The 20887-nt window shown below is 53.1% G+C and overlaps 1 protein-coding gene across 5 annotated transcripts in view; it reads right to left on the bottom strand.

The window, feature by feature from the left end:
- saxo4 (stabilizer of axonemal microtubules 4) overlaps positions 1-20887 on the bottom strand; it is a 344826-nt gene that overhangs the window by 212097 nt on the left and 111842 nt on the right. For all 5 annotated transcript variants that reach the window (XM_072466827.1, XM_072466830.1, XM_072466826.1 and 2 more), the window contains exon 7: positions 12384-12496. In XM_072466827.1, the coding sequence (XP_072322928.1) occupies positions 12384-12496 (113 nt within the window). The remainder of the gene's footprint in view (positions 1-12383; positions 12497-20887) is intronic.

Raw genomic sequence — 20887 nt, 5'->3', positions numbered from 1 at the left:
GTAGACTCCGCGTAGACAGTGACCCAAGCTGGGAATCGATCCTGGGACCCAGGAGCTGTGAAGCAACTGTGCTAGCACTGTGCTATCATGCTGCCCACACACATACTGTGTGTATGACTGCTGCTGCAATGTTTTTAAAAATCCTGGTATGCAAGACTGCAACACTTTTTGGGAGCCAGAGGTGCAATGAAAGCATCATAAAAGTTTCAGCTAATGGATTTTTTTATATTAAGAGTGTTCCCCACAGTTTAATTATTCAGAGACATTGCGTTTTGTTTATGGAGATGATGTACTTAATGTGAGGAGCCAAGGGTTGAAGCAGTCAGGTGTTGAGTTCAGAGTTTTAGCTTGTGGTTGGAAGGCAAGCTGAGATGTTTCTGAGGAAATACAGCTAAAGATTCTGCATTGTTCTGACAGGTTTCAGGGGCGTCATTCTCCGACCCCCCCGCCGGGTCGGAGAATGGCCGTAGGCCGCCGTGAATCCCGCCCCCGCCGAAGTCTCCGGTACTGGAGATTGGGCGGGGGCGGGAATCGGGCCGCGCCGGTTGGCGGGACCCCCCGCTGGATTCTCCGGCCCGGATGGGCCGAAGTCCCGTCCAGAAATTGCCTGTCCCGCCGGCGTAAATCAAACCTGGTATTTACCGGCGGGACCAGGCGGTGTGGGCGGGCTCCGGGGTCCTGGGGGGGGGGGCGCGGGGTGATCTGATCCCGGGGGGTGCCCCCACGGTGGCCTGGCCCGCGATCGGGGCCCACCGATCCGCGGGCGGGCCTGTGCCGTGGGGGCACTCTTTCCCTTCCGCCTCCGCTACGGCCTCCACCATGGCGGAGGCGGAAGTGGCTCTCCCCACTGCGCATGCACGGGAAACTGTCAGCGGCCGCTGACGCTCCCGCGCATGCGCCGCATTTCCGCGCCAGCTGGCGGGGCAACAAACGCCATTTCCGCCAGCTGGCGGGGCGGAAATCCCTCCGGCGTCGGCCTAGCCCCAACATTGAAGGCCACTGCGCATGCCCGGACCCCGCGGTGCCGGGTTCAGACTGGATTCGGCAGCTGGAGCGGCATAGGCCACTCCAGCGCCGTCCTAGCCCCCTGTGGGCCGCAGAATGGGGTCCCGGAACGGGTGCCGATGCCGGAGTAAAACACTCCCGTTTTTACTCCGGCATCGGCACTTGGCCGCCCGTTGGAAGAATCCTGCTAAATGTAATACTGCATTCATAAAGTTTGTTTTAATGTACCATATCCCTATTTTGTGAAAAGTCACTCCTGGATAACAGATCCTTTCCTCACATTCTTAGAAAATTAAAATTAAAATTAAATATTTGGGCTTCTCTCCAGTATCCTAGCTACTGTTGGGTTCTGGTCTGGGATCTTAATAACAGCTCGATACCATGGAGCACTGAGTTCCTGTGAGTGCAGTCGATAGTGGCCTGCACCTGTGGAAAACCAGAGATCTACTCAAATCCCATTACTCTTAATTCCTGGCATGCCTGATCCCGATTGAAAGGACGAGGTTGTGTGTCCTCATGAATATTGCGTCCATGACCTCGTGGGAGAACTTGTGTGCAGAGGCTTGCACAATTCACCAGAGGTCGCCTGTGGAGCCCTGAAAGGAGCCACTGGCATAAAAAGTGAGCGCCATGGTCACTTTCAGCAACAATGGCAGTGGATGCCCTCCACGTCTCCGTGGTGCCACATCTTGCAGCATCTGGCAGGTGTGACCATCCAGTTCCCTGGACATGTGTAGTCTTCAGTGACACTGGTTCTCAAACATCCATAGGTGTCAAGCCCCGTCTGTAGACCCTGGGTCCAGCAAGACACCTAGGAGTGATGGCTTTGTGGGGTTTATCATCTGCTTGCGGAGCAGGTCCTGCCACCCCTTCCTCTTGATGCGCCTGCTCCTGCCTTTGGTAATCCAAGCACCACCATTGATGTCCTTGCTTGCATGCAGGTGGGGGAAGACACCACACCACCTCTGCCCCACACCACATGACCGATTGGTGACAGCTTTCGCCATTTTATTGCTCGCTGAACTCTCATCTCAGGCATGGTCCTAACCTTCACTCCAAAGCCTTGCTCTCAGCTTAGCCCATTGGGGCACCGTGTCAATAGGCACTTCAGCACAGGGCCAAGGATTAGGAGTGCTATCCTTGGGCAGTGTGCCATGGCCTCCTTTCTAAGAGCATACAGTTGCTTGTCCAGTTTGACAATGGTACAGTCACATCATAGCAGTCATAAAATTTGGAAGTCCACATGCCGTGCTGAGCAGTAATCCTTGAATATGCTGCTGTTCAGACTTGCCTGTGACCCCGACCCAGCCATCCCTCGACCCATCCTGAATATTCGATTGAGTTCTAGAACATGAGTTCTAGAACATCTTCAGTGCACTCGCCTCAGAGCTACTCTCAGGGTTCTGCTTGTCAGGTGCACGTCTCTTTAAACCAATCGTACACCGCACCATTCTGACATCACGTCGTCGAGGATGGTTTATCTGGCATGGGGGTATGATTCCAGTGTATGGGCCCGATAATTATATGCTAATGTTGAACTGCGGGTAATGCGGCTCGCAACTGACGGGGGGAATGGATGATCATATCCTGCATTTAGGCTGCTGGAAAACGCATCTAAGGCCTTCTGGAGATATGTTCCGCTCTGTCGACCAAACCCACACACTGTGAAAAGGAGCAGAAAATCCCAGCCAAAGTGCTGAATATTGCTCTTCACAGAATGGTGATTTTGGTGTTTATTGTCATTGAGGCCAGTGCTGGGAGATAGAATCATCATCCGTTGCTGAAAAGTAATATGACCATCAAGTACTTTCAAGTCAAGTTTGGTTTGATTCAATCATTGGTGATTTTATATTCTTAACGTACAAACTGTGTTATTTCAAACCAGAGAGGAACAGAATGTGAACATTTATGACCAGAGTATACAACAAAGGCTTTCATTATCGAACAATGGGCTATGATGCAAGGGTTTCTAGCACCTTTTCCTTTTATGTTACGAAGTAGAAAATAAAGTAGAATGATTTGGAACACCGTGGCATGAGTAATGGCTATTTTATAATTCCAATTTAGGGAAGAGAAAGTAGCACATATGATGCTTGCAAGGTTAATGGCTGCACTTCAATCCTAAGCAAGCCTGGGCCAGTGATGGGGAAGCAGAAACAAATCAGGGAATGGGTGGAAAAGCTCTAATTTCCAGCTTCTGCTCTGATGGTGAATGTTTTTTTCAAGAGGTGTCTGCCAGTTCAATTTAGTCTTGGAATTAATAGATCTGTTAAATCCATGTTGCTGGGGTGGAAGGGAACGTCCCAGTCCCATCACTTTCTGCAAACTCCAGTACAAGAGTGCAGATAAATTGTGTGGTTGCTGTGGTTTGCTTTTGATTCTTGTCACCCAATCACAGCTGGTGTCAGGACAAAGAAAGTGGAACTATTTTAAAGTTAATCCTCGCCCACTTCCCTACCTTTCATATTTTGGTCAAATCAGAATCTCTGGCGGCAGCATAAAGAAGGTTCTGGCATCGCTAGCAGCTGCCTCATCCATTCATACTAGAGCAATCAGGGACTGGTCTTCACAATGGGTGACCTTAGGACACATTGCCTATGGTCCGCACAACTAAGGACAATAGGGTCTTCTTAGCCACTCGACCCGGACCCCTCATAGTATTATGCACTTCAATTAGGTCTCCCTTAGCCCCTTCTGTTCCAAAGAAACAAAAACCATAACAACACTTGCATCTACCTGGCAATGTGGAAAGTTGCCCAGGTGTGCCCTGAACACAAGAAACAGGACAAATCCAACCCAGCCAATTACCGCCCTATCGGTCGACCTTCCATCATCATCAAAGTGATGGAAGGAGTCATCAACAGTGCCATTAAGTGGCACTTACTCAGCAATAACCTGCTCACGGATGTTCAGTTTGGGTTCCACCAGGGTCACTCAACTCCTGACCTCATTACAGCCTTGGTTCAAAGATGGACAAAAGAGCTGAATGCTAAAGGTGAGGTGAGAGTGACTGCCCTTGACATCAAGGCAGCACTTGATCGAGTATGGCATCAAGGAGCCCTAGCTAAACTGAAGTCAATGGGAATCAGGGTGGAACCTCTCCGATGGTTGGAGTCACATTTGGCACAATGGAGATGGTTGCAGTTGTTGGAGGTCAATCATCTCAATCATCTTCTGCTTTTAATAATCTTTATTGTTACAAGTAGGTTTACATTAACACTGCAATGAAGTTACTGTGAAAAGCTCCAAGTCACCATACTCCGGCGCTTGCTCGGGTACACAGAGGGAGAATTCAGAATGTCCAAATTACCAACAGCACATCTTTTGGGACTTGTGGGAGGAAACCGGAGGACTCAGAGGAAACCCACGCAGACACAGGGAGAACATGCAGACTCCACAAAGACAGTGCCCCAAGCCGGGAATCGAACCTGGGACACTGGAGTTGTAAAGCAAGGGTGCTAATCACTGTGCTACTGTGCCGCCCACTGCTTCATCAACGACCGCCCTTCCATCATAAGGTCAGAAGTGAGGATGTTTGCAGATGACTGTGCAATGTTCAACACAATTCCCAACTCCTCAGATAATGAAGCAGTCCATGTCCAAATGCAGCAAGACCTGGACGATATCCAGGCTTGAGCTGATAAGTGGCAAGTTACATTCACGCCACACAAGTGCCAGGCAATGACCATCTCCTACAAGAGAGGATCTAAGCACCACCCCTTGACATTCAATGGCATCACCATCGCTGATTCCCCCACAATCAGCGTCCTGGGGGGTTACCATTGATCATAAACTGAACTGGACTAGCCACACTAATACTGTGGCTAACAGGGCAGGGCAAAGACTAGGACTCCTAAGGCAGCACGGTGGTGTAGTGGTTAGCACTGCTGCCTCACGTCACCGAGGTCCCAGGTTCGATCCCAGCTCTGGGTCACTGTCTGTGTGGAGTTTCCACATTCTCCCCGTGTTTGCGCTCAAAGATGTGCAGGGTTGGTGGATTGGCAATGCTAAATTTCCCCTTAATTGGAAAAAATGAATTGGGAACTCTAAATTTATTTTAAAAAATACTCGGAATCCTATGGAGAGTAACTCACCGCCTGACCCCCCGAAGCCTGTCCACCATCTACAAGGCACAAATCAGGAGTGTAATGGAATACTCTCCACTTGCCTGGATGAGTGCAGCTCCAACAACACTCAAGAAGCTTGACACCATCCACGACAAAGCAGCCGGCTTGTTTGCTCCCCCTTCCACAAACATTCAAACCCTCCACCACCGACGAACCGTGGCAGGTATGTGTACCATCTACAAGATGCACTGCAGTTACTCACCAAAGTTCCTTCCAAACCCACAACCACTACCATCTAGAACTAAAAGGACAAGAGCAGCAGATACCTGGGAACCCCACCACCTGGAGGTTCCTCTCCAAGTCACTCACCAGCCTGACTTGGAAATATATCACCGCTCCATCACTGTCACTGGGGCAACATCCTGGAACTCCCTCCCTAACAGCACAGTGGGTGTAATACACCTCAAAGACCACAGCGGTTCAAGAAGGCAACTCACCACCACCTTCTCAAGGACAGCTAGGGATGGGCAATAAATGTTCTCTAACCAGCGATGCCAACATCCTGTAAATTAATTTCTTTTAAATTCAGGGTGGGACTCTCCGTTTGCCGACGCTGAAATCGCAAAACACAATTGGGTGCAGAATAGCTTCCCACGCCAAAATTGCGATAGGTGCCGGTTTGACGCCAATCGGGAGGTTCCAACACCCCGAAAATGGCGTAAATGCACCGCTTGCCACGCGGGGTAAAAGTATATTAGCATATCAGTAGCGGGTCTGACACCCTATTCTCTGGGGCCTCCGAGATTCACTGCCTCCGATGGGCCAAGTTCACAATTGTGTGGTTCACTTGTGCTTTCAAAAGTCGTGAACCTGGCATTGTGGCTGGTGAGCGAGAGAGAGAAGGTACGAAATGGTGTAGAGTGACTACGGGATGCCAGCCCCGACACCGGCAGGGGCAGGTTGTGGCCGCACAGGCTGGAGGGCCGGCCGCTCAACAGGCCGAGGAGGAGGAGGTGCCAAGGAGGCGCCGCATGAGACCTCGTGTGTACCGGTACAGCCTGTCATTCGAGGACCTGCTGACCGGGCATGCCGTCGGAGATTCCGAATGAGCAGAGAGACAGTGCGACACATCTGCCAGGTGATGGTACACCTGGCACCGCAAGGGTATGGGGGAGGACACCCGCTCCCGGTGACCGTCAAAGTGATGGTCACCCTGAACGTCTAGGTGACAGGGTCCTTCCAGTTGCCCAGTGGTGACCTGTCTGGGTTCTCATAGACCTCGGCGCACAGGTGCATCTGCGCCATTACGGAGGCCCTATATGCCCAGGCACCTCAATTCATCCAGCTCCATGTGGACCAAGCCCACCAGGATGCCTGGGCAACAGGGTTTGCTGCCATCGCCGGGATGCCCCGGGTCCAGGGGGCGATAGACGGGATGCATGTCGCCCTACGGGCACCTGCGGATAACAGGCTGCTCTAATAATAATAATAACTGCTTATTGTCACAAGTGGGTTTCAATGAAGTTACTGTGAAAAGCCCCTAATCGCCACATTCCGGCGCCTGTTCGGGGAGGCCGGTACGGGAATTGAACCCGCGCTACTGGCATTGTTCTGCATTACAAGCTAGCTGGTTAGCTCACTGTGCTAAACCAGCCCCTAACACTAACCGAACGGTGTACTCCTCAATGAACATCCAGCTGGTCTGTGACCATCAGCTGTGTATCATGCACGTCTGTGTCTGCTACCCAGGCAGTGTACACGACATCTTCAACCTGGCACACGCAGTGATTCCTGACATGTTCGAGGGGCACACCCCCCGGCGGAGGGGTTGGCTCCTGGGAGACAGGGGTTACTCACTTTGGCCTTGGCTGATGACACCTATACGGAAGCCACAGGCCGAAGCGGAGACCTGCTATAATGACGTCCATACAGCAACCAGGAGTGTGAGCGAGCGGTGCTTCGGCCTCCTGAAGATGCGCTTCCGGTGCCTGGACCGCTCTGGAGGGGCCCTGTGTGGGTTGCCCGCTGCGAGGGATGCCCGCATTGTGGTCGCCTGTTGCATCCTCCACAACATCGTGCAGCAGAGGGGCGAAGTGCTGGACGAGGAGGAGGAGGAGGAAGGGCACGCCTCATCCAACAAGGACGATGCGAGGGAAGGGGACGATGAGCAGGACATGGGACCTGGGCAGGCAGGGGAGGCCGCACGACGTCATCGCCAGGACCAACGCACACTGGATGCTCTAATAGCCTCCAGGTTAACCGACTAGGAGGGAGGGGATTGAGGTGGGGGGGGGGGGGGGGGCAGGGGAGCTGGCCCGGGGCACGGTCACCACATCCCAAACCCACATGCCCTCACTTCCCACGCCACCAGACCGCCCGCTTGGACACCCCTCCATTATACATACCTGTGGCGCTACGAGCTGGGGGTCCTGGGTTGGCTGTAACAGCAGGTCTGGTCCGTGGAATGGAGGATAATGACAACCCGCTCTGTGATGAGCTCTGGTGCACAACATTGTCTGACTCATGCCCACAGTAGCAACTTCCACCTGGGTGATTCCTGCATGCGAGCAGGCCAGTCCATCACATGGTCCTGTCGAATCCCTGGGTGGGGTGCTGGGACGGTCAGGACACAGGGAGAGGGGGGGGGGGCACACATGGGTCATGGGGATTCGCAACTAAGCGGGTCTCACCTCCTCCCCCATCGCCGATCTCCGCATCAGCGACTTCCCTTTCCTCCAGGCCGCCGACCACGCCCAGTGCCCTATGCTTGGGCATGATGAGGGGCAGTTCTGGTGGTTCCACTCTGGTCTTCTCCCGCTCCCAGCGGTTGTGCGTGGCCTTCTCCTGGGGGGGCGGGGGGGGCGAGGGGAGAGGGGGGGGACGCATACAGCCCAGGAGTTGGGTAGATGGTGGCCTCAGTGGCCAGGGCACCAGGCCATGGCAGGTGGCATATGTACTGGCATGTGGGGCAGGGTGGGGGTTCGGCCCTCCCCTGTGGGGGGAGGGATCGGGTTGCAGGTATGTTGGGGGGGGGGCGAGGTTAGCGCCAGGGGCACGGAGCGGCCAGCTCACCCTGGCCATCCTGAGGAGGTTGTGAAGTTTCTTCCGGCCCTGCATGCCAGTCGGGGCGACGTTGCCCAGGGCGCTGACTGCCTCTGCCACCTGCGCCCAGGCCCAACCAACGGCGGCACCTGGCGGGCTTCCTCCCAGGCCGAGGTACAGGGTCATCCGCCTCTCCTCCACGGCGTCCATGAGGGTGTCCAGCTCAGTGTCCCTGAACCATAGCGCTGCTCTCCTTCCAGCCATCTTGTTGACTGGAACGGTGTGTGTGGGGGGAAGGATCGTTTAAGTGCGGCTGCGGCGTGTGAGTCTCATGTGCGCCAATCACAGACCCGGCAAATCCGGCACCGTTTCGTATTGACTGTGTTCCATGTGGCAATGGTGCTAGCCCATTTAAAGCAGCTGAATCGCTGCAGCTGTTGCGCCATTCTTTCTGTCGTAAAACGCCACTGTTTCCACTCCGGCATCGGCACTTAGTCTCAAAATTGGAGACTCCAGCCCTTATTCTCAGGAACGGAGGGAGAATCCTGCCACCTGCCTCCCTTGACTCTGAATTTTCCAAGCCTGAGATTCCAACAGGATAACAATTAAATTGAAAACTGCACAGTGGGAGCCTGTTTTGAATATGTTGGTGCATCACTTGCACACCTCAAAAGCCACCTCCATAAATCAGCAATCCATGTGCACGCGGTGCTTCGGAGGTGCAATCCTCGATTTATTTATTTTAAAATAAATTTAGAGTACCCAATTTATTTTTCCCAATTAAGGGGAAATTTAGCGTGCCCAATCCACCTACCCTGCACATCTTTGGGTTGTGGGGGTGAGACCCACGCAGGCACGGGGAGAATGTGCAAACTCATCACGGCAGTGATCTGGGGCTGGGAGGGAACCTGGGTCCTCAGTGCTGGGAGACAGCAGTGCTAAACACTGCGTCAGCATTCTGCCCCCCCCCCCCCCCCCCCCACCCACCAATTTTTATTTTTAATCCCCTGTCACCCAACACAACTCTCTTTTCTCTATCATGAGAAGGTTGGCATCAAGGCCCAGGCTGGGGAGGGGAAAAGGCCGAGCAGTCGGGGAGCCCCCAAAATGACAGGGCGATGCCCACGCACAGAGCCCCATTATGGCAGCCATCTTGTTGGCCACCCACCTAGGTGCCCAGGTGGACGCCGAGGAAATGGCGTATTGCCCCCCCCCCCTCCCCGGCCACCCCACTCAATCGGCGACACCGACCGGGGGGAACTCCCAAGGCCACACCAATGGCGGCCCCCTGTGAGGTGCACACCACATGGCCATGTCGAATAGCTGGGGATGGTTGATGGGGACGGATGGGGGGGGGGGGGCTGCACGTCCCACCCGCTGGGCCTTATCACTACGCCTTGGTGGTTCCCCAGACGGTACAGCAGGAATGGGGGTAGACTGCTGTGACCCCTGCCCTACGACTAGGGTCCCCATTGGCGCATGCTTCCTGGGGCGGCCAGGCCTGGATAGGGCCGTCTGTTCCTCGGACGGCCCGGGTTGCATAGTGCTGCCCTGTTCTGCCCACTGCCCACCAGATGCGCCAGGGACAGATGGGGAGGGGAGTCCAAGGTACTGCAGTATTCAGGGACCTCCCCTGCAGGGGTCACCGGCACGGGCCCCAGCATCACCTCCTCCCTCGGGGTGCCCGATGGCCCCCGGGCTTCTCCATGGGACAGGGGTGCGAGTGGAGCCAAACCCCGAGGCCTCCTCGACACCTGCTGCTGCCAGTCCTGGAAGCCCGCTCTGATATAGACCAGGGTCTGTATGTTCGCGGCCATGGAGCACAGGGAGTGGGCCATTCCTGACTGGGACTGTGCCAACTCCCTCTGGGATTGTGCCACCTCGCTCTAGGACTATGCCACCTCGCTCTGGGACTGTGCGACTGCGGCCAGCACCTGGGCAATGGCGCCGATGCTCTCAGCCATTACCTACTGGGACTGGGCCACGCTGCAATCTGCAGGTCTTCTGGTCCCCCTCCGGTTTTCTCCCGCTCTCGGCGGTTCTGGCCGGACTTCTCCTGGGGGGGAATACAACAGCAACAGTGTTAGATGGCCCGGCACATGCAGCCCGGGGTTTGGGTCTCTGATGGCACTGGTGCACAGGGCACCCGGCCATTGCATCTGGCATTGGTGGGTGCAGCCATGTGTGGCAGTGTCCCCCTGGGGGGGCGGGGGGGGGTCACATGTGTGTAGGGGTAGCGGGGTTGGTGCCAGGGGCACAGTGCTGGGTACTCACCCTGGCTGCCCTGAGGAGGTCGTGCAGCTTTTTCCAGCACTGGTCAGCTGCCCTCGCCACTGCTCCAACGTCGCTGACGGCCATGCCACCTCCGCCCACGCACGCGAACAATGGTGCCTGCCGTCCTGCGGCCCAGCCCGGGGTATAATACCTGCCTCCTCTCCTCCACAGTGTCCAGGAAAGTCTCGAGCTCCGCGTCCCTAAATCGTGGTGCTGCTCTGCGCACCGCCATCTTGCCTGCGACGGGTGTGTGTGGGGGGGGAGAATTTTTAACTTGAGCCGCGGCGCTGCGTCAATGACGGAACCGGCGAATCGGCGGCCGGTCCGTCAAGCGCTGCATGACCCACCCGTGCTAGCCCCTTGTGGGCCGTTGAATAGCTCCACCTGGGGGCCCGATGACGCCGTCGTGAAACACCACGGGCGAAATTCTCCCCCAACGGCGGGATGCCCGCCGACTGGCGCCAAAGCCGGCGCAAATCAGACGGGCATCGCGCCGGCAAAAAGGTGCGGAAGTCTCCGCATCTTTGGCGGCCTAGCCCCAACATTGAGGGGCTAGGCCGACGCCGGAGGGATTTCCGCCCCGCCAGCTGGCGGAAATGGCGTTTGTTGCCCCGCCAGCTGGCGCGGAAATGCGGCGCATGCGCGGGAGCGTCAGCGGCCGCTGTCAGTTTCCCCGCGCATGCGCGGGAGCGTCAGCGGCCGCCGAAAGTTTCCCGCGCATGCGCAGTGGGGAGAGTCTCTTCCGCCTCCGCCATGGTGGAGGCCGTAGCGGAGGCGGAAGGGAAAGAGTGCCCCCACGGCACAGGCCCGCCCGCGGATCGGTGGGCCCCGATCGCGGGCCAGGCCACCGTGGGGGCACCCCCCGGGGTCAGATCGCCCCGCGCCCCCCCCCAGGACCCCGGAGCCCGCCCACGCTGCCTGGTCCCGCCGGTAAATACCAGGTTTGATTTACGTCGGCGGGACAGGCAGTTTCTGGGCGGGACTTCGGCCCATCCGGGCCGGAGAATCCAGCGGGGGGTCCCGCCAACCGGCGCGGCTGGATTCCCGCCCCCGCCCAATCTCCGGGAGCGGAGACTTCGGCGGGGGCGGGGGCGGGATTCACGGCGGCCAACGGCCATTCTCCGACCCGGCGGGGGGTCGGAGAATGACGCCCCACGGTCTTCATAATGGTATCAACACTTAGCCCCGTTTTGGGAGAATCCAGCCCCATGTTTTTGGATCTTGTCATTGCTCAATGGTGGCTGAGGACAGATCCTTGAGAAATTCTAGAGGTAATGGTGATTGATGATATTACGGCCACAGTTGAATATTTAAGAGTGAACCACATGAGGTGCAGTGGAGGAATGGCTGGCTATTGTGGAGAATGATGGTTCACTTCTTCAAAAGCTGCAAAGATGTCAGGGAGGTCATGACGAGTTAGTGCATGATGATCACAGTAACAGAGAATGCCAATTGTAATATTCATCTTCTTTCCCTTTCTATATTGATTAGCCATAGAATTTGAGAGTCTTATGCCTTGTAATTGTGTCATCCCAGTCCCAGTAATGACAGTGAAAGCCTCCTGTTAAAACTATTGGCCCTCTCATTTCAAAATAGGTCTTTATTATCACTGTGACTGATACAGTGCCATGTTGCTTTTTCTGATTCTCCAGTGAAGGAAAATAAGGGAAATATTGAAATAGTCCAAAAAGAGTGAATGATACCTGACAGATCGCTCAACATGCCTTCGCCAGTTGTAACTAAAGGACAGAATCTATAATTGCCCTGCTGGGGGTTATTCACAGTTCGAGTGAACATTAAACATTTCACTCACAATCTGCCTAATATCTCATTGAAATATTTGTGTCAGCGATGGCAAGCTAATGTGTTGGAGCCCCTGGAGCATGATGAATTGCTTACTTTTGGAAGAGATTTAAACAAACACTGGGGAGCTGTGCACGTGTTGCATTTCCTGAATGCGTTGGTTACAGCACATCGTTTCAATAGATAACTTACCGGCAAGTCACCTCGGTAAGCCGATGGGTGATGGTAAGTGATGGGTTTCAGAGGGGAGCCTTCTGTGAAGCCACTGTCCTCCTTTCTGCCCACTGTTTTATGTTGGGAAAAAACTGTTGATATATAAAATAAAAAGGGAAACCATGATAACGGAATGTAAATGAACAAAATATAATGCTGTTTCATCCTATGTACATTTTCTGACCACAAGATAAGTATAGATGATAAAGGCCATTCTGTCAAACTTGACAGACCCATCAAGAGCACCTCCAATCCCTTTCGAAAATAATTAATGATTCATCGCTTTTTTCTTGCACTTCTTGACTTCAACTGCAGTATTTTGAAATGCAAAGATGAAAACTTCATAACTTCATGTTTCCCTGGAGAGCACAGCTGATAATGGAAGTCCCAGTGTGAGGTATAGCAATACAAGCTACGAATGCCGCAGATTTGTTTCCCAGTGTGTGGGAATTAACTATCTCAGCAGGTGCAGTGGGTTACTACAAGATGTCTAACAGGTGAGTGATCTTATTCAGAGATAATTAAGAGAACAAAATAAATTAATCCAGTGCACCAATTTTAGTTAAATTGTGAGCAAAGGAGAGTGGGGTAAAGGTTTAAACTAGAGAAACATTAGGCCGGACATCAGGATTTTGTTTTACATTTTAGGCCGAAGGGCATGTACTGTGCTGTACTGTTCTATGTCCTATGACTGATCAAGATATGAAATAGAAGGCTGGATTCTCCAGTCCCCCAGCTGTGTGTATCTCGGCAGCGTGCCGTTTACTGGCGGTGGGATTCCATCTTCCCACCGCTTGTAAAAGGGATTTCCCACTGAAGCCACCCCATGCTGCCGTGAAACCCGCGGGTGGGGGAGGTTGTTGCCGGCGGGAAAAGTGAATCGCAATGCCCGTCCTTCCAGCCGAATCTTCAGCGAGACCGGTAGATCATGCCAGCGGCCAAAGGGGAGGTGCTTCCACCACCAGAAAACTCACGGCGGGGTGAGGGTGGGGCAGAAAATTCCACCCATGGAATCTGTAAAGTGGCTGAGCAGTCTAAGATGCTGGATTCAAATTCCAGCATTAGCAGATGCATGGGTTCAAATACCAGCACTGCTAAAGTTTCAGTTAGTTCACTTTTCACTTCAGAAAACAAACAAATCCTAAAGCTAAAATTTAATCGGACCATTATGTTCCAATCCTCATTGGCTATAGGTGTGGTACTGGAGGATTGGTGGACTGCTAATGTTGTACCTTTTTAAAAAGTAGAAAGTACTGAATTACAGGTCAGTAGGTTTAACCGCAGTCGTGGGTGAATTATTGGAATCAATTCTGAGAGACAGGATAGCCTGTCACTCAGAAAGGCACGGATTAATCAGGGTTAGCATGGATTTGTTAAGGGAAGATCGTGTCTGACCAATTTGATTGAGTTTTTTGTGGAAGTAATGAAGAGGATTGATGAGGGTAGTGCAGTTGATGTGGTCCAAAAGGATTTTACCAAGGATTTTGACAAGGTTCCACATGGCAGACTGGGTAAAACAAAAAAGCCTATGCGATCCAGGAAGTGCAGCAAGCTGGATACAAAATTGGATCAGTGGCGGGACACAAAGGGTAATTGTTTACTGATGTTTTTACGACTGGAAGTTTTTTTCCAGTGAGGTTCTGCAGGGCTCAGCACTCGGTCCCCTGCATTTTGTAGGATATGTTAATAATTTGGAGACGACATGAAAGTGGCCATGTGGTTGATAGTGAAGAAGATTGCTTTAAGCTGCAAGAAGATATCAATGGAGTGGTCAGGTCAGCAGAAAAGTGGCAAATTGGCATTCGAGGGGTTCAAAAAGACAAATGGTAGAATACTGAGAGGTGTAAACTAAGTGAGGAACCTTGGAGTGAATGTTTATTAATTAAGGTATGGAATATAAGAGCAGCGATATTATGCTGGAACTGTATAAAATATTAGTTAGACGACAACTTTATGCAGTTCTGAGAGCTCTGGTGGCAGCCATGGAGTGAGTGGTCGCAGACAGGGCAGCTCCAGCTCAAAAGCGTTGATTTGAGCTCTTTTTATTTGAAAGCGGGGAAATTTTGACAGGAAAGTGAAGCTGAAGGTGTGGAGGAGACGTTACCCCCGGGAGTGGCATGTCTGCTGGTTATCAGAAGAAGGTTAAAGACCTGGCCAAGGAACTGGAAGAGACCTGTGGCGCAGCAACAATTGGAAAGGTGGTGGAGGGGGAAGGGTTGTCGCATGCTGGAAAACCCCAGATGAAGCAGCTGATGGCATTTATCAGAGAGGAGTTCCACCAGCAAGAAAAGAAGATGCGGGAAGATCGATTGAAGGCCATCGAAGGAGCGGTAGCACCCCTGAAAGGCTTGATGGAGAAAGTCGAGGTGCTTTGCGGCACAGGGGTCGCAGATCCAGGAGATGGAGAGGGCGGTGTCTGATCATAGCAATCGGGTGGTGGCATTGAAGGCACAGGTGGGGATCCTGGGGGAGGAGTAGATAGGGGGAACCTTCGAGCAGTAACTGCCACGCTGGCAGGTAATGCTGGTGAACAGAAGTGAGGTGGGAGAGGTGGCCATGGGGGCTGGCCAAATGGTGGGAGGGGGGGAGGGGGAGGGGGAGGGGGGTGCAATCTGGCAGTGTTGGTGTAGGAGCAGGGTCATGGATGGAGAAGGGGATGGGCCCGGTAGAGTGTAAAACTAAAGGTGACAGAAATGGAGGAGGATGGCGGACAGTAAAGGGGAGTGGGGCAGCACGGTGGCGCAGTGGTTAGCATTGCTGCCTCACAGCGCCGAGGCCTCAGGTTCGATCCCGGCTCTGGGTCACTGACCATGTGGAGTTTGTACATTCTCCCCGTGTTTGCGTGGGTTTCGCCCCCACAACCCAAAAGATGTGCAGGGTAGGTGGATTGGCCACGCTAAATTGCCCCTTAATTGGAAAACAATGAATTGGGTAAATTTATAAAAAGAAAGAAAAAGGAAAGGGGAATGGATGCACAAGCCTCCGGTAAGGTTCGTAACAGGTGTTTAATGTGAATGAACATATACTGATTTGTACCCTATCCCCTCTAACTACACTGTGCCCTGCACCTGTGCCAACTTGACTGGTGTCAAACTTCTTGGCCTTACGGACCCAAACGCTACAGCAGGAGTGAAGGTGGCCTGCTGTGATTCCTGCCCTGTGATCTGGGTCCCCATTGACGGATGTCTTCTGGGTCGACCGGGTTTGGATGGGCCCGGCTGCTGCTCGGGTGTCCCGGGTGGCATGGTGCCACCCTGTTCTGCGCGCTGCCAACCAGATGCACAAGGGGCAAGAGTAGGGGGGAAGTCCGAAGTGCTGCGGTGTTCCGGCACATCCTCTGCGGGAGTCACTGGCACAGGCCCCATCACCTCCTCCTCCTTTGAAGTGCCCGATAGCCCCTGGGCTACTCCATGGGATGGGGGTGCAAGTGGAGATATCCCCTGAGGCTTCCCCGCTACCTGACACAGCCAGTCCTTGAGGCCCGCTCTGGGCTCGACCAGGGTCTGCAAGCTCACAGCCCTGGAGCACAGGGAGTGGACCATCTCCTCTGGGGCTGCACCACATCACAATCTGACTGTGCCACCACCTTCTGGGTTTGTGTCACATCAACCAGTGACAGCGCCACCTCCCTCTGTGTCTGCGCCACGTTGTCCACTGCCTGGGCAATGCCGCCGACATTCCCAGCCATGGCCTATTGTGATTGGGCCACACTCAGGAGTGCTGCTGCGATTTCCAGGTGGCTCTGCTGGGACATGGTCCCCTGTGAGGCGGCAACCCTGTCCTGGGCCTCGGCCAGCGCCTGCACAGAATGTCGCAGGCCTTGAACATGCTGATCCACAGCTGAAACTATCGCCCACAATGGCTCCACCGCGGACGCCACCCATGCGGTGTTGGCCTGGGTGGCACACATTTTCGGCACATCTCCTGCTGCTGCAAGCAGTTAGACCCCTCCAACTGCGCCTGCACCTGCATGTCATGGATGCTCCTCATGTAGTCTCTGGCTCTGCGTCTGCATCTCCACTATAGTTGGGACTGTCTGTTCCAGAAGCTCAAAACCTGTCTGGACGGCAACCACTTCCTCGGGTCGGCCTGCCCGCTGACCGTTCGCCCCCTCGGGTACTCCTACTTCCACCTGCTGTACCGGAGCAGCTCTGTGATGAACACTAGAGAGTACCCCAGGAGCCTCTTCACTAACATGCCCAACCAAGGTGAGTGCAGGGCGTTGGAGATAACTGTGACTGAAAATCACTGTCATCCTCCAACTCGAGCTCCGGGGTCTCCTGAGTCTCGGGCGAAGGGCTGGTTGCCGAGCTACTTCCAGCGTTGGTGCTGAGCTCATGGGGAGGGTCCTGCGATGGCACTGGCTGGAGGCGGGAGACGCCAAATGGACCCATCCCACTGCCAGCAGATCCTGTAAGACACAAGACAAGGCACATGATTAGACGGTGGGCCAGGGGTGGAGTGGGAGTGGCTGTGTGGGTGTGGTTGGGAGGTGGTGGTGTGGGGGTGGTGTAGGGTGAGGGGGTGGGGTGGTGTAGGGGGAGGGTGGTGTGGGAGTGAGGGTGGTGTTGGAGTGAGGGTGATGTGGGGGTGAGGATGGTGTTGTGGTGAGGGTAATGTGGGATGAGAATGGTGTTGGGGAGGGGGTTGACACATGTGTCATGGGGAACCACAACTAAGCGGGGACTCACTTCCTCGCCAGCGGCCGAGCTCCATCTCGGAGACATTTCTTCCGGGCCACTGACCACATTCAGGGTGCTCTGCTCAACCATGCTGAGGCTGCAGGTCCAGCGGTCCCCCTCCTGTCTCCTCCCGTTCCCAGTGGTAATGCACGGCCTCCAGGTTAGGGGGGATGGAGTAGCGGGTGTATGAGACGGGGATTAGTGCCAGGGACATAGTGCTGCCTCCTCACCCTGGCCGCCTGAGGAGGTTGTGCAGTTTCTTCCGGCACTGCTGGCCGGTCTGGACTAAGTTGCACTCGGCGCTGACCGCCTCTGCCACCTGTCCCAGGCACGACAAATGGCGGCAGGTGGCATCCTCCTTCCCAGGCTAGAGTACAGAGTGAAGCGCCTCTCCTGCATTGCGTCCAGGAGGATCTCCAGCTCAGCATCGGTGAAGCAGGGTGCCGCTCACCTTGCTGCCACCTTCTTGGCTGGGATGTGGGGAGTGCAGTGTGTGTATCTGCGGCAGCAGCTGCTCAGCCTCCTGAGTGTCAATCATGAAACTTTCCAATCCGGCACCGTTTCTCATTAGAATCGATTGTGCTCCACGTGGCACCAGTGTTAATCCCTTTACGTAGCGGAATCGGTCCAGGTGTGCTGCCAGTTTTGCTGGGGTCAAAGTCCACAAATTTTGCATCGGCGTCAACACGATGGGAGAATCCTGCCCTCTGTGTTTATGGTGAATGAGGCAGATCGGGGAGCCAATTTAGGGGTGTTGCCATTTAGGGTAGCCAGGGATAGGTTTAGGTAGTTGGGGGTCTAGGTGACAGCTAATGGTCGATGATGCACAAATGGAACCTATCAAAGCTGGTGGAGGAGGTAAAGGAGCACTTTAGGAGTTGAGATATGTTACACCTGACACTGGCGGTGAGGGTCCAGGTGGCAAAAATGAACATTCTCCCAAGGTTTCTATTCGTAGTCTAGATCCTCCCGATCTTCATTCCGAAGGCCTTTTTCAAGAAACTTGATGCAGCGGTTTCGGAGATAATATGGGTGGGGAAGGTTGCCCTACGGTGAAGAGGGCCTGCTACAGGGGCAGAGGTAGAACGGGGAGTGGCGTTACCAAATCTGCACTATTCCTGGGCGGTGAATGTGGTGAAGGTGAGGCGGTGGTGGGAAGGAGAGGGGTCAGAATGGGTCAGGATGGAAGAGGGGTCCTGTAGGGGGTCCGGTCTGAGGGGCACAGTAATGGCGGTTCTACCACTGAAACCGAGGAGGTATACAGAGAGCTTAGTCGTACAGTCCACGATTAGGGTGTGGAACCAGTTGGGGAGGCACTTTAGGATGCAGAGGATGTTGGTGTTAACACCACTGTGTGAGAACCACAGGTTTAAGCCGGGGGAGACGGATAGCATGTATAGGAGGTGGAGAGAGGTGGGACTGGTGAGGGAGAGGGATCTATATGCTGGAGGAGAGGTTTGTAAGTCTAGAAGAGTTGTGGGAGAGGGTAGAGCTTCGGAAGGGAAATGAATTCAGGTATATGCAAGTGAGGGACTTTGCGCAGAGGGTATGGAGAGAGTTTCCCAAGCTGCCGAAATATACCTTATTGGAGCGGTTACTACTCCCGGACGAGGAAGGGGAGGGTAGAATCGGCGGCATATACTGGTGGCTGGGGGAGCTGGGGGAGCAGGGAGGAACGCAGGAGGTGAGGATTAATGAGAAATGGGAGGAGGAGTTGGGGTGGAAGATAGATTGGGGAGTGTGGAGTTAGGCAATGCATAGGGTGAACTTGCCCTCGTTGTTTGCGAGAATGAGTTTGATACAGTTTAAGGTGGTACATCGGGTGCACATGACTTGGGTGAGGATGACTGGGTTCTTTCAGGGAGTGGCAGGCGAGTGTGAGAAGTGTGAGCGAGGGCCAGCAAATCACATGCATATGTTCTGGGACTGTGAGATGTTGGATACCGGGAGGCGGTGTTTGGGACGCTATCAAAGATTGTGGAGGTAGAGGCTGGGCCGGACCCTATGGTGGCGATTTTTGGGGTATCGGAATAGTCAGAGCTGATGGAGGGGAGGAAGGCCGATGTTGAGGCCTTCGCCTCTCTAGTTGCCAGGCGAAGGATTTTGCTGGAATGGCGGTCGACAACACCGCCGGGGTGGCAGCCTGGTTCGGGGACTTGTACGACTTACTCTGGCTGGAGAAAATTAAGTTCAAACTGAGGGGATCAGCGGAGGGCTTTGAAACACGGTGGGGACTGTCCAAGACCATGTTTGAGGAATTGTTCGGCGCAGGGAGGGGAGGGGGTGAAAAGAGGGAAAACTTGTACAAAATTGAACCGTGAGATGTGGAGAATGTTCTCTGATTTATTTATGTTTTTGTACTTCTAAATATGTTTGGAATAAATTCATTTTAAAAAAAACTTTGTGCACTCTGGTCACCACATTACAGAAAGGATGTAATTGCACTGGAGAGGGGACGGAGAAGATTTATGAGTATATTGCCGGGACTGGAAATATGCAGCTCTGATGAACAATTTGATAGGCTTGGGTTGTTCTAATTGGAACAGAGGAGTCTGAGGGAAGAGTTGATTGAGATGTACAAAATTGTGAGGGACCTGGATAGAGTGGCTGGACCTATTTACTTCAGTAGAGAGGTCAGAGACCAAACAGCAAAGATTTAAAGTGATTGGTAGAAATATTAGAGGGGGATGAGGAAATATAATTTTCACCCAGAGTATTGTAGGGTTCTGGGATTCACTGCCTGAAAGAGCAGTAGAGGCAGACACCTGCAACTCATTGAAAATGTGTATGGATATACACCTCAAGTGCCGGAACTTGCAGGGCTACGGACCAAATGCTGAAAAGTGGGATTGGATTGGTTAGCCAGCGCAGACACGATGGGCCAAGTGTGCTATAAACTGCCTACGATTATAAGTTGGAACAAAAGGCCTTTCTCACTGGAACTATCTTGTGAAGAATGATTTTTGAGCTGGCAAGGGAAAAGCAGTGATGTTTCTATTCTATCCATCGCCCTCCTTAAGTAAGTGAGCAGCTGTGGATGTTAAGCTTCAGAGCCTGCCTCTGCCACCCAGTAGCCAATTGACACTCCCTGACCTGGCTCATACATTAAGAAGGGCCAGCAACTAGAGGTCAGGGTTGCTCCCTATTAAGTAGGAGCATTGGCCACCCATCCAACACCTAAACTAGGGCGCTCGTGACCAACTACATTGCCCCAATCTCCATCTGGATTGAGGTCAATTAAATCAACCAGGACCAGGGACTCAACCTGGGATAAGCTTCATCTAAGTAACTCAGCCTTTCAATGCCTGAACAATTTAAGCTTCTGGAGGAATCAGAAGAAACTCTATTCAACCTAAATCTGCAAATGGGAATTGAATTATGCATGCATTCAGCTCCAATTTATTACTATAAATAGAGTGGCCAAATATAATTTCATACTTGGATCACAAGCTGTCGGAATATAAACATATTTTACATTGACCTTCAGTAACACATTTGGAAATTGAATATTCATCTCTGAAAACTTTACTATTGAAATTGCATACAGCCTCTATCTACTGTGAAGTTTGGCTAAGTGATTGATTTTCTAGCGTAAGTACAATATTTGCATATATTTCAAAGTGAACTAGAGAAATTAAATGAAATTTCAAATTATTAAAGTTCATAACAGCTCTTTGCCTTGTTTGCATATTATAACATGACCTCTGACACATTTTGTGGAAAAAACTGCTACAGTCACAAATATAGTAACATCATAAAGATTTATTTCATTCAGTCAGTTATTTGATTACATTTGCTGTG

Source organism: Scyliorhinus torazame, chromosome 10 (assembly GCF_047496885.1).
Source record: "Scyliorhinus torazame isolate Kashiwa2021f chromosome 10, sScyTor2.1, whole genome shotgun sequence".
Lineage (NCBI taxonomy): Eukaryota > Metazoa > Chordata > Chondrichthyes > Carcharhiniformes > Scyliorhinidae > Scyliorhinus > Scyliorhinus torazame.
This window is presented reverse-complemented; position numbering and strand designations above follow the sequence as displayed.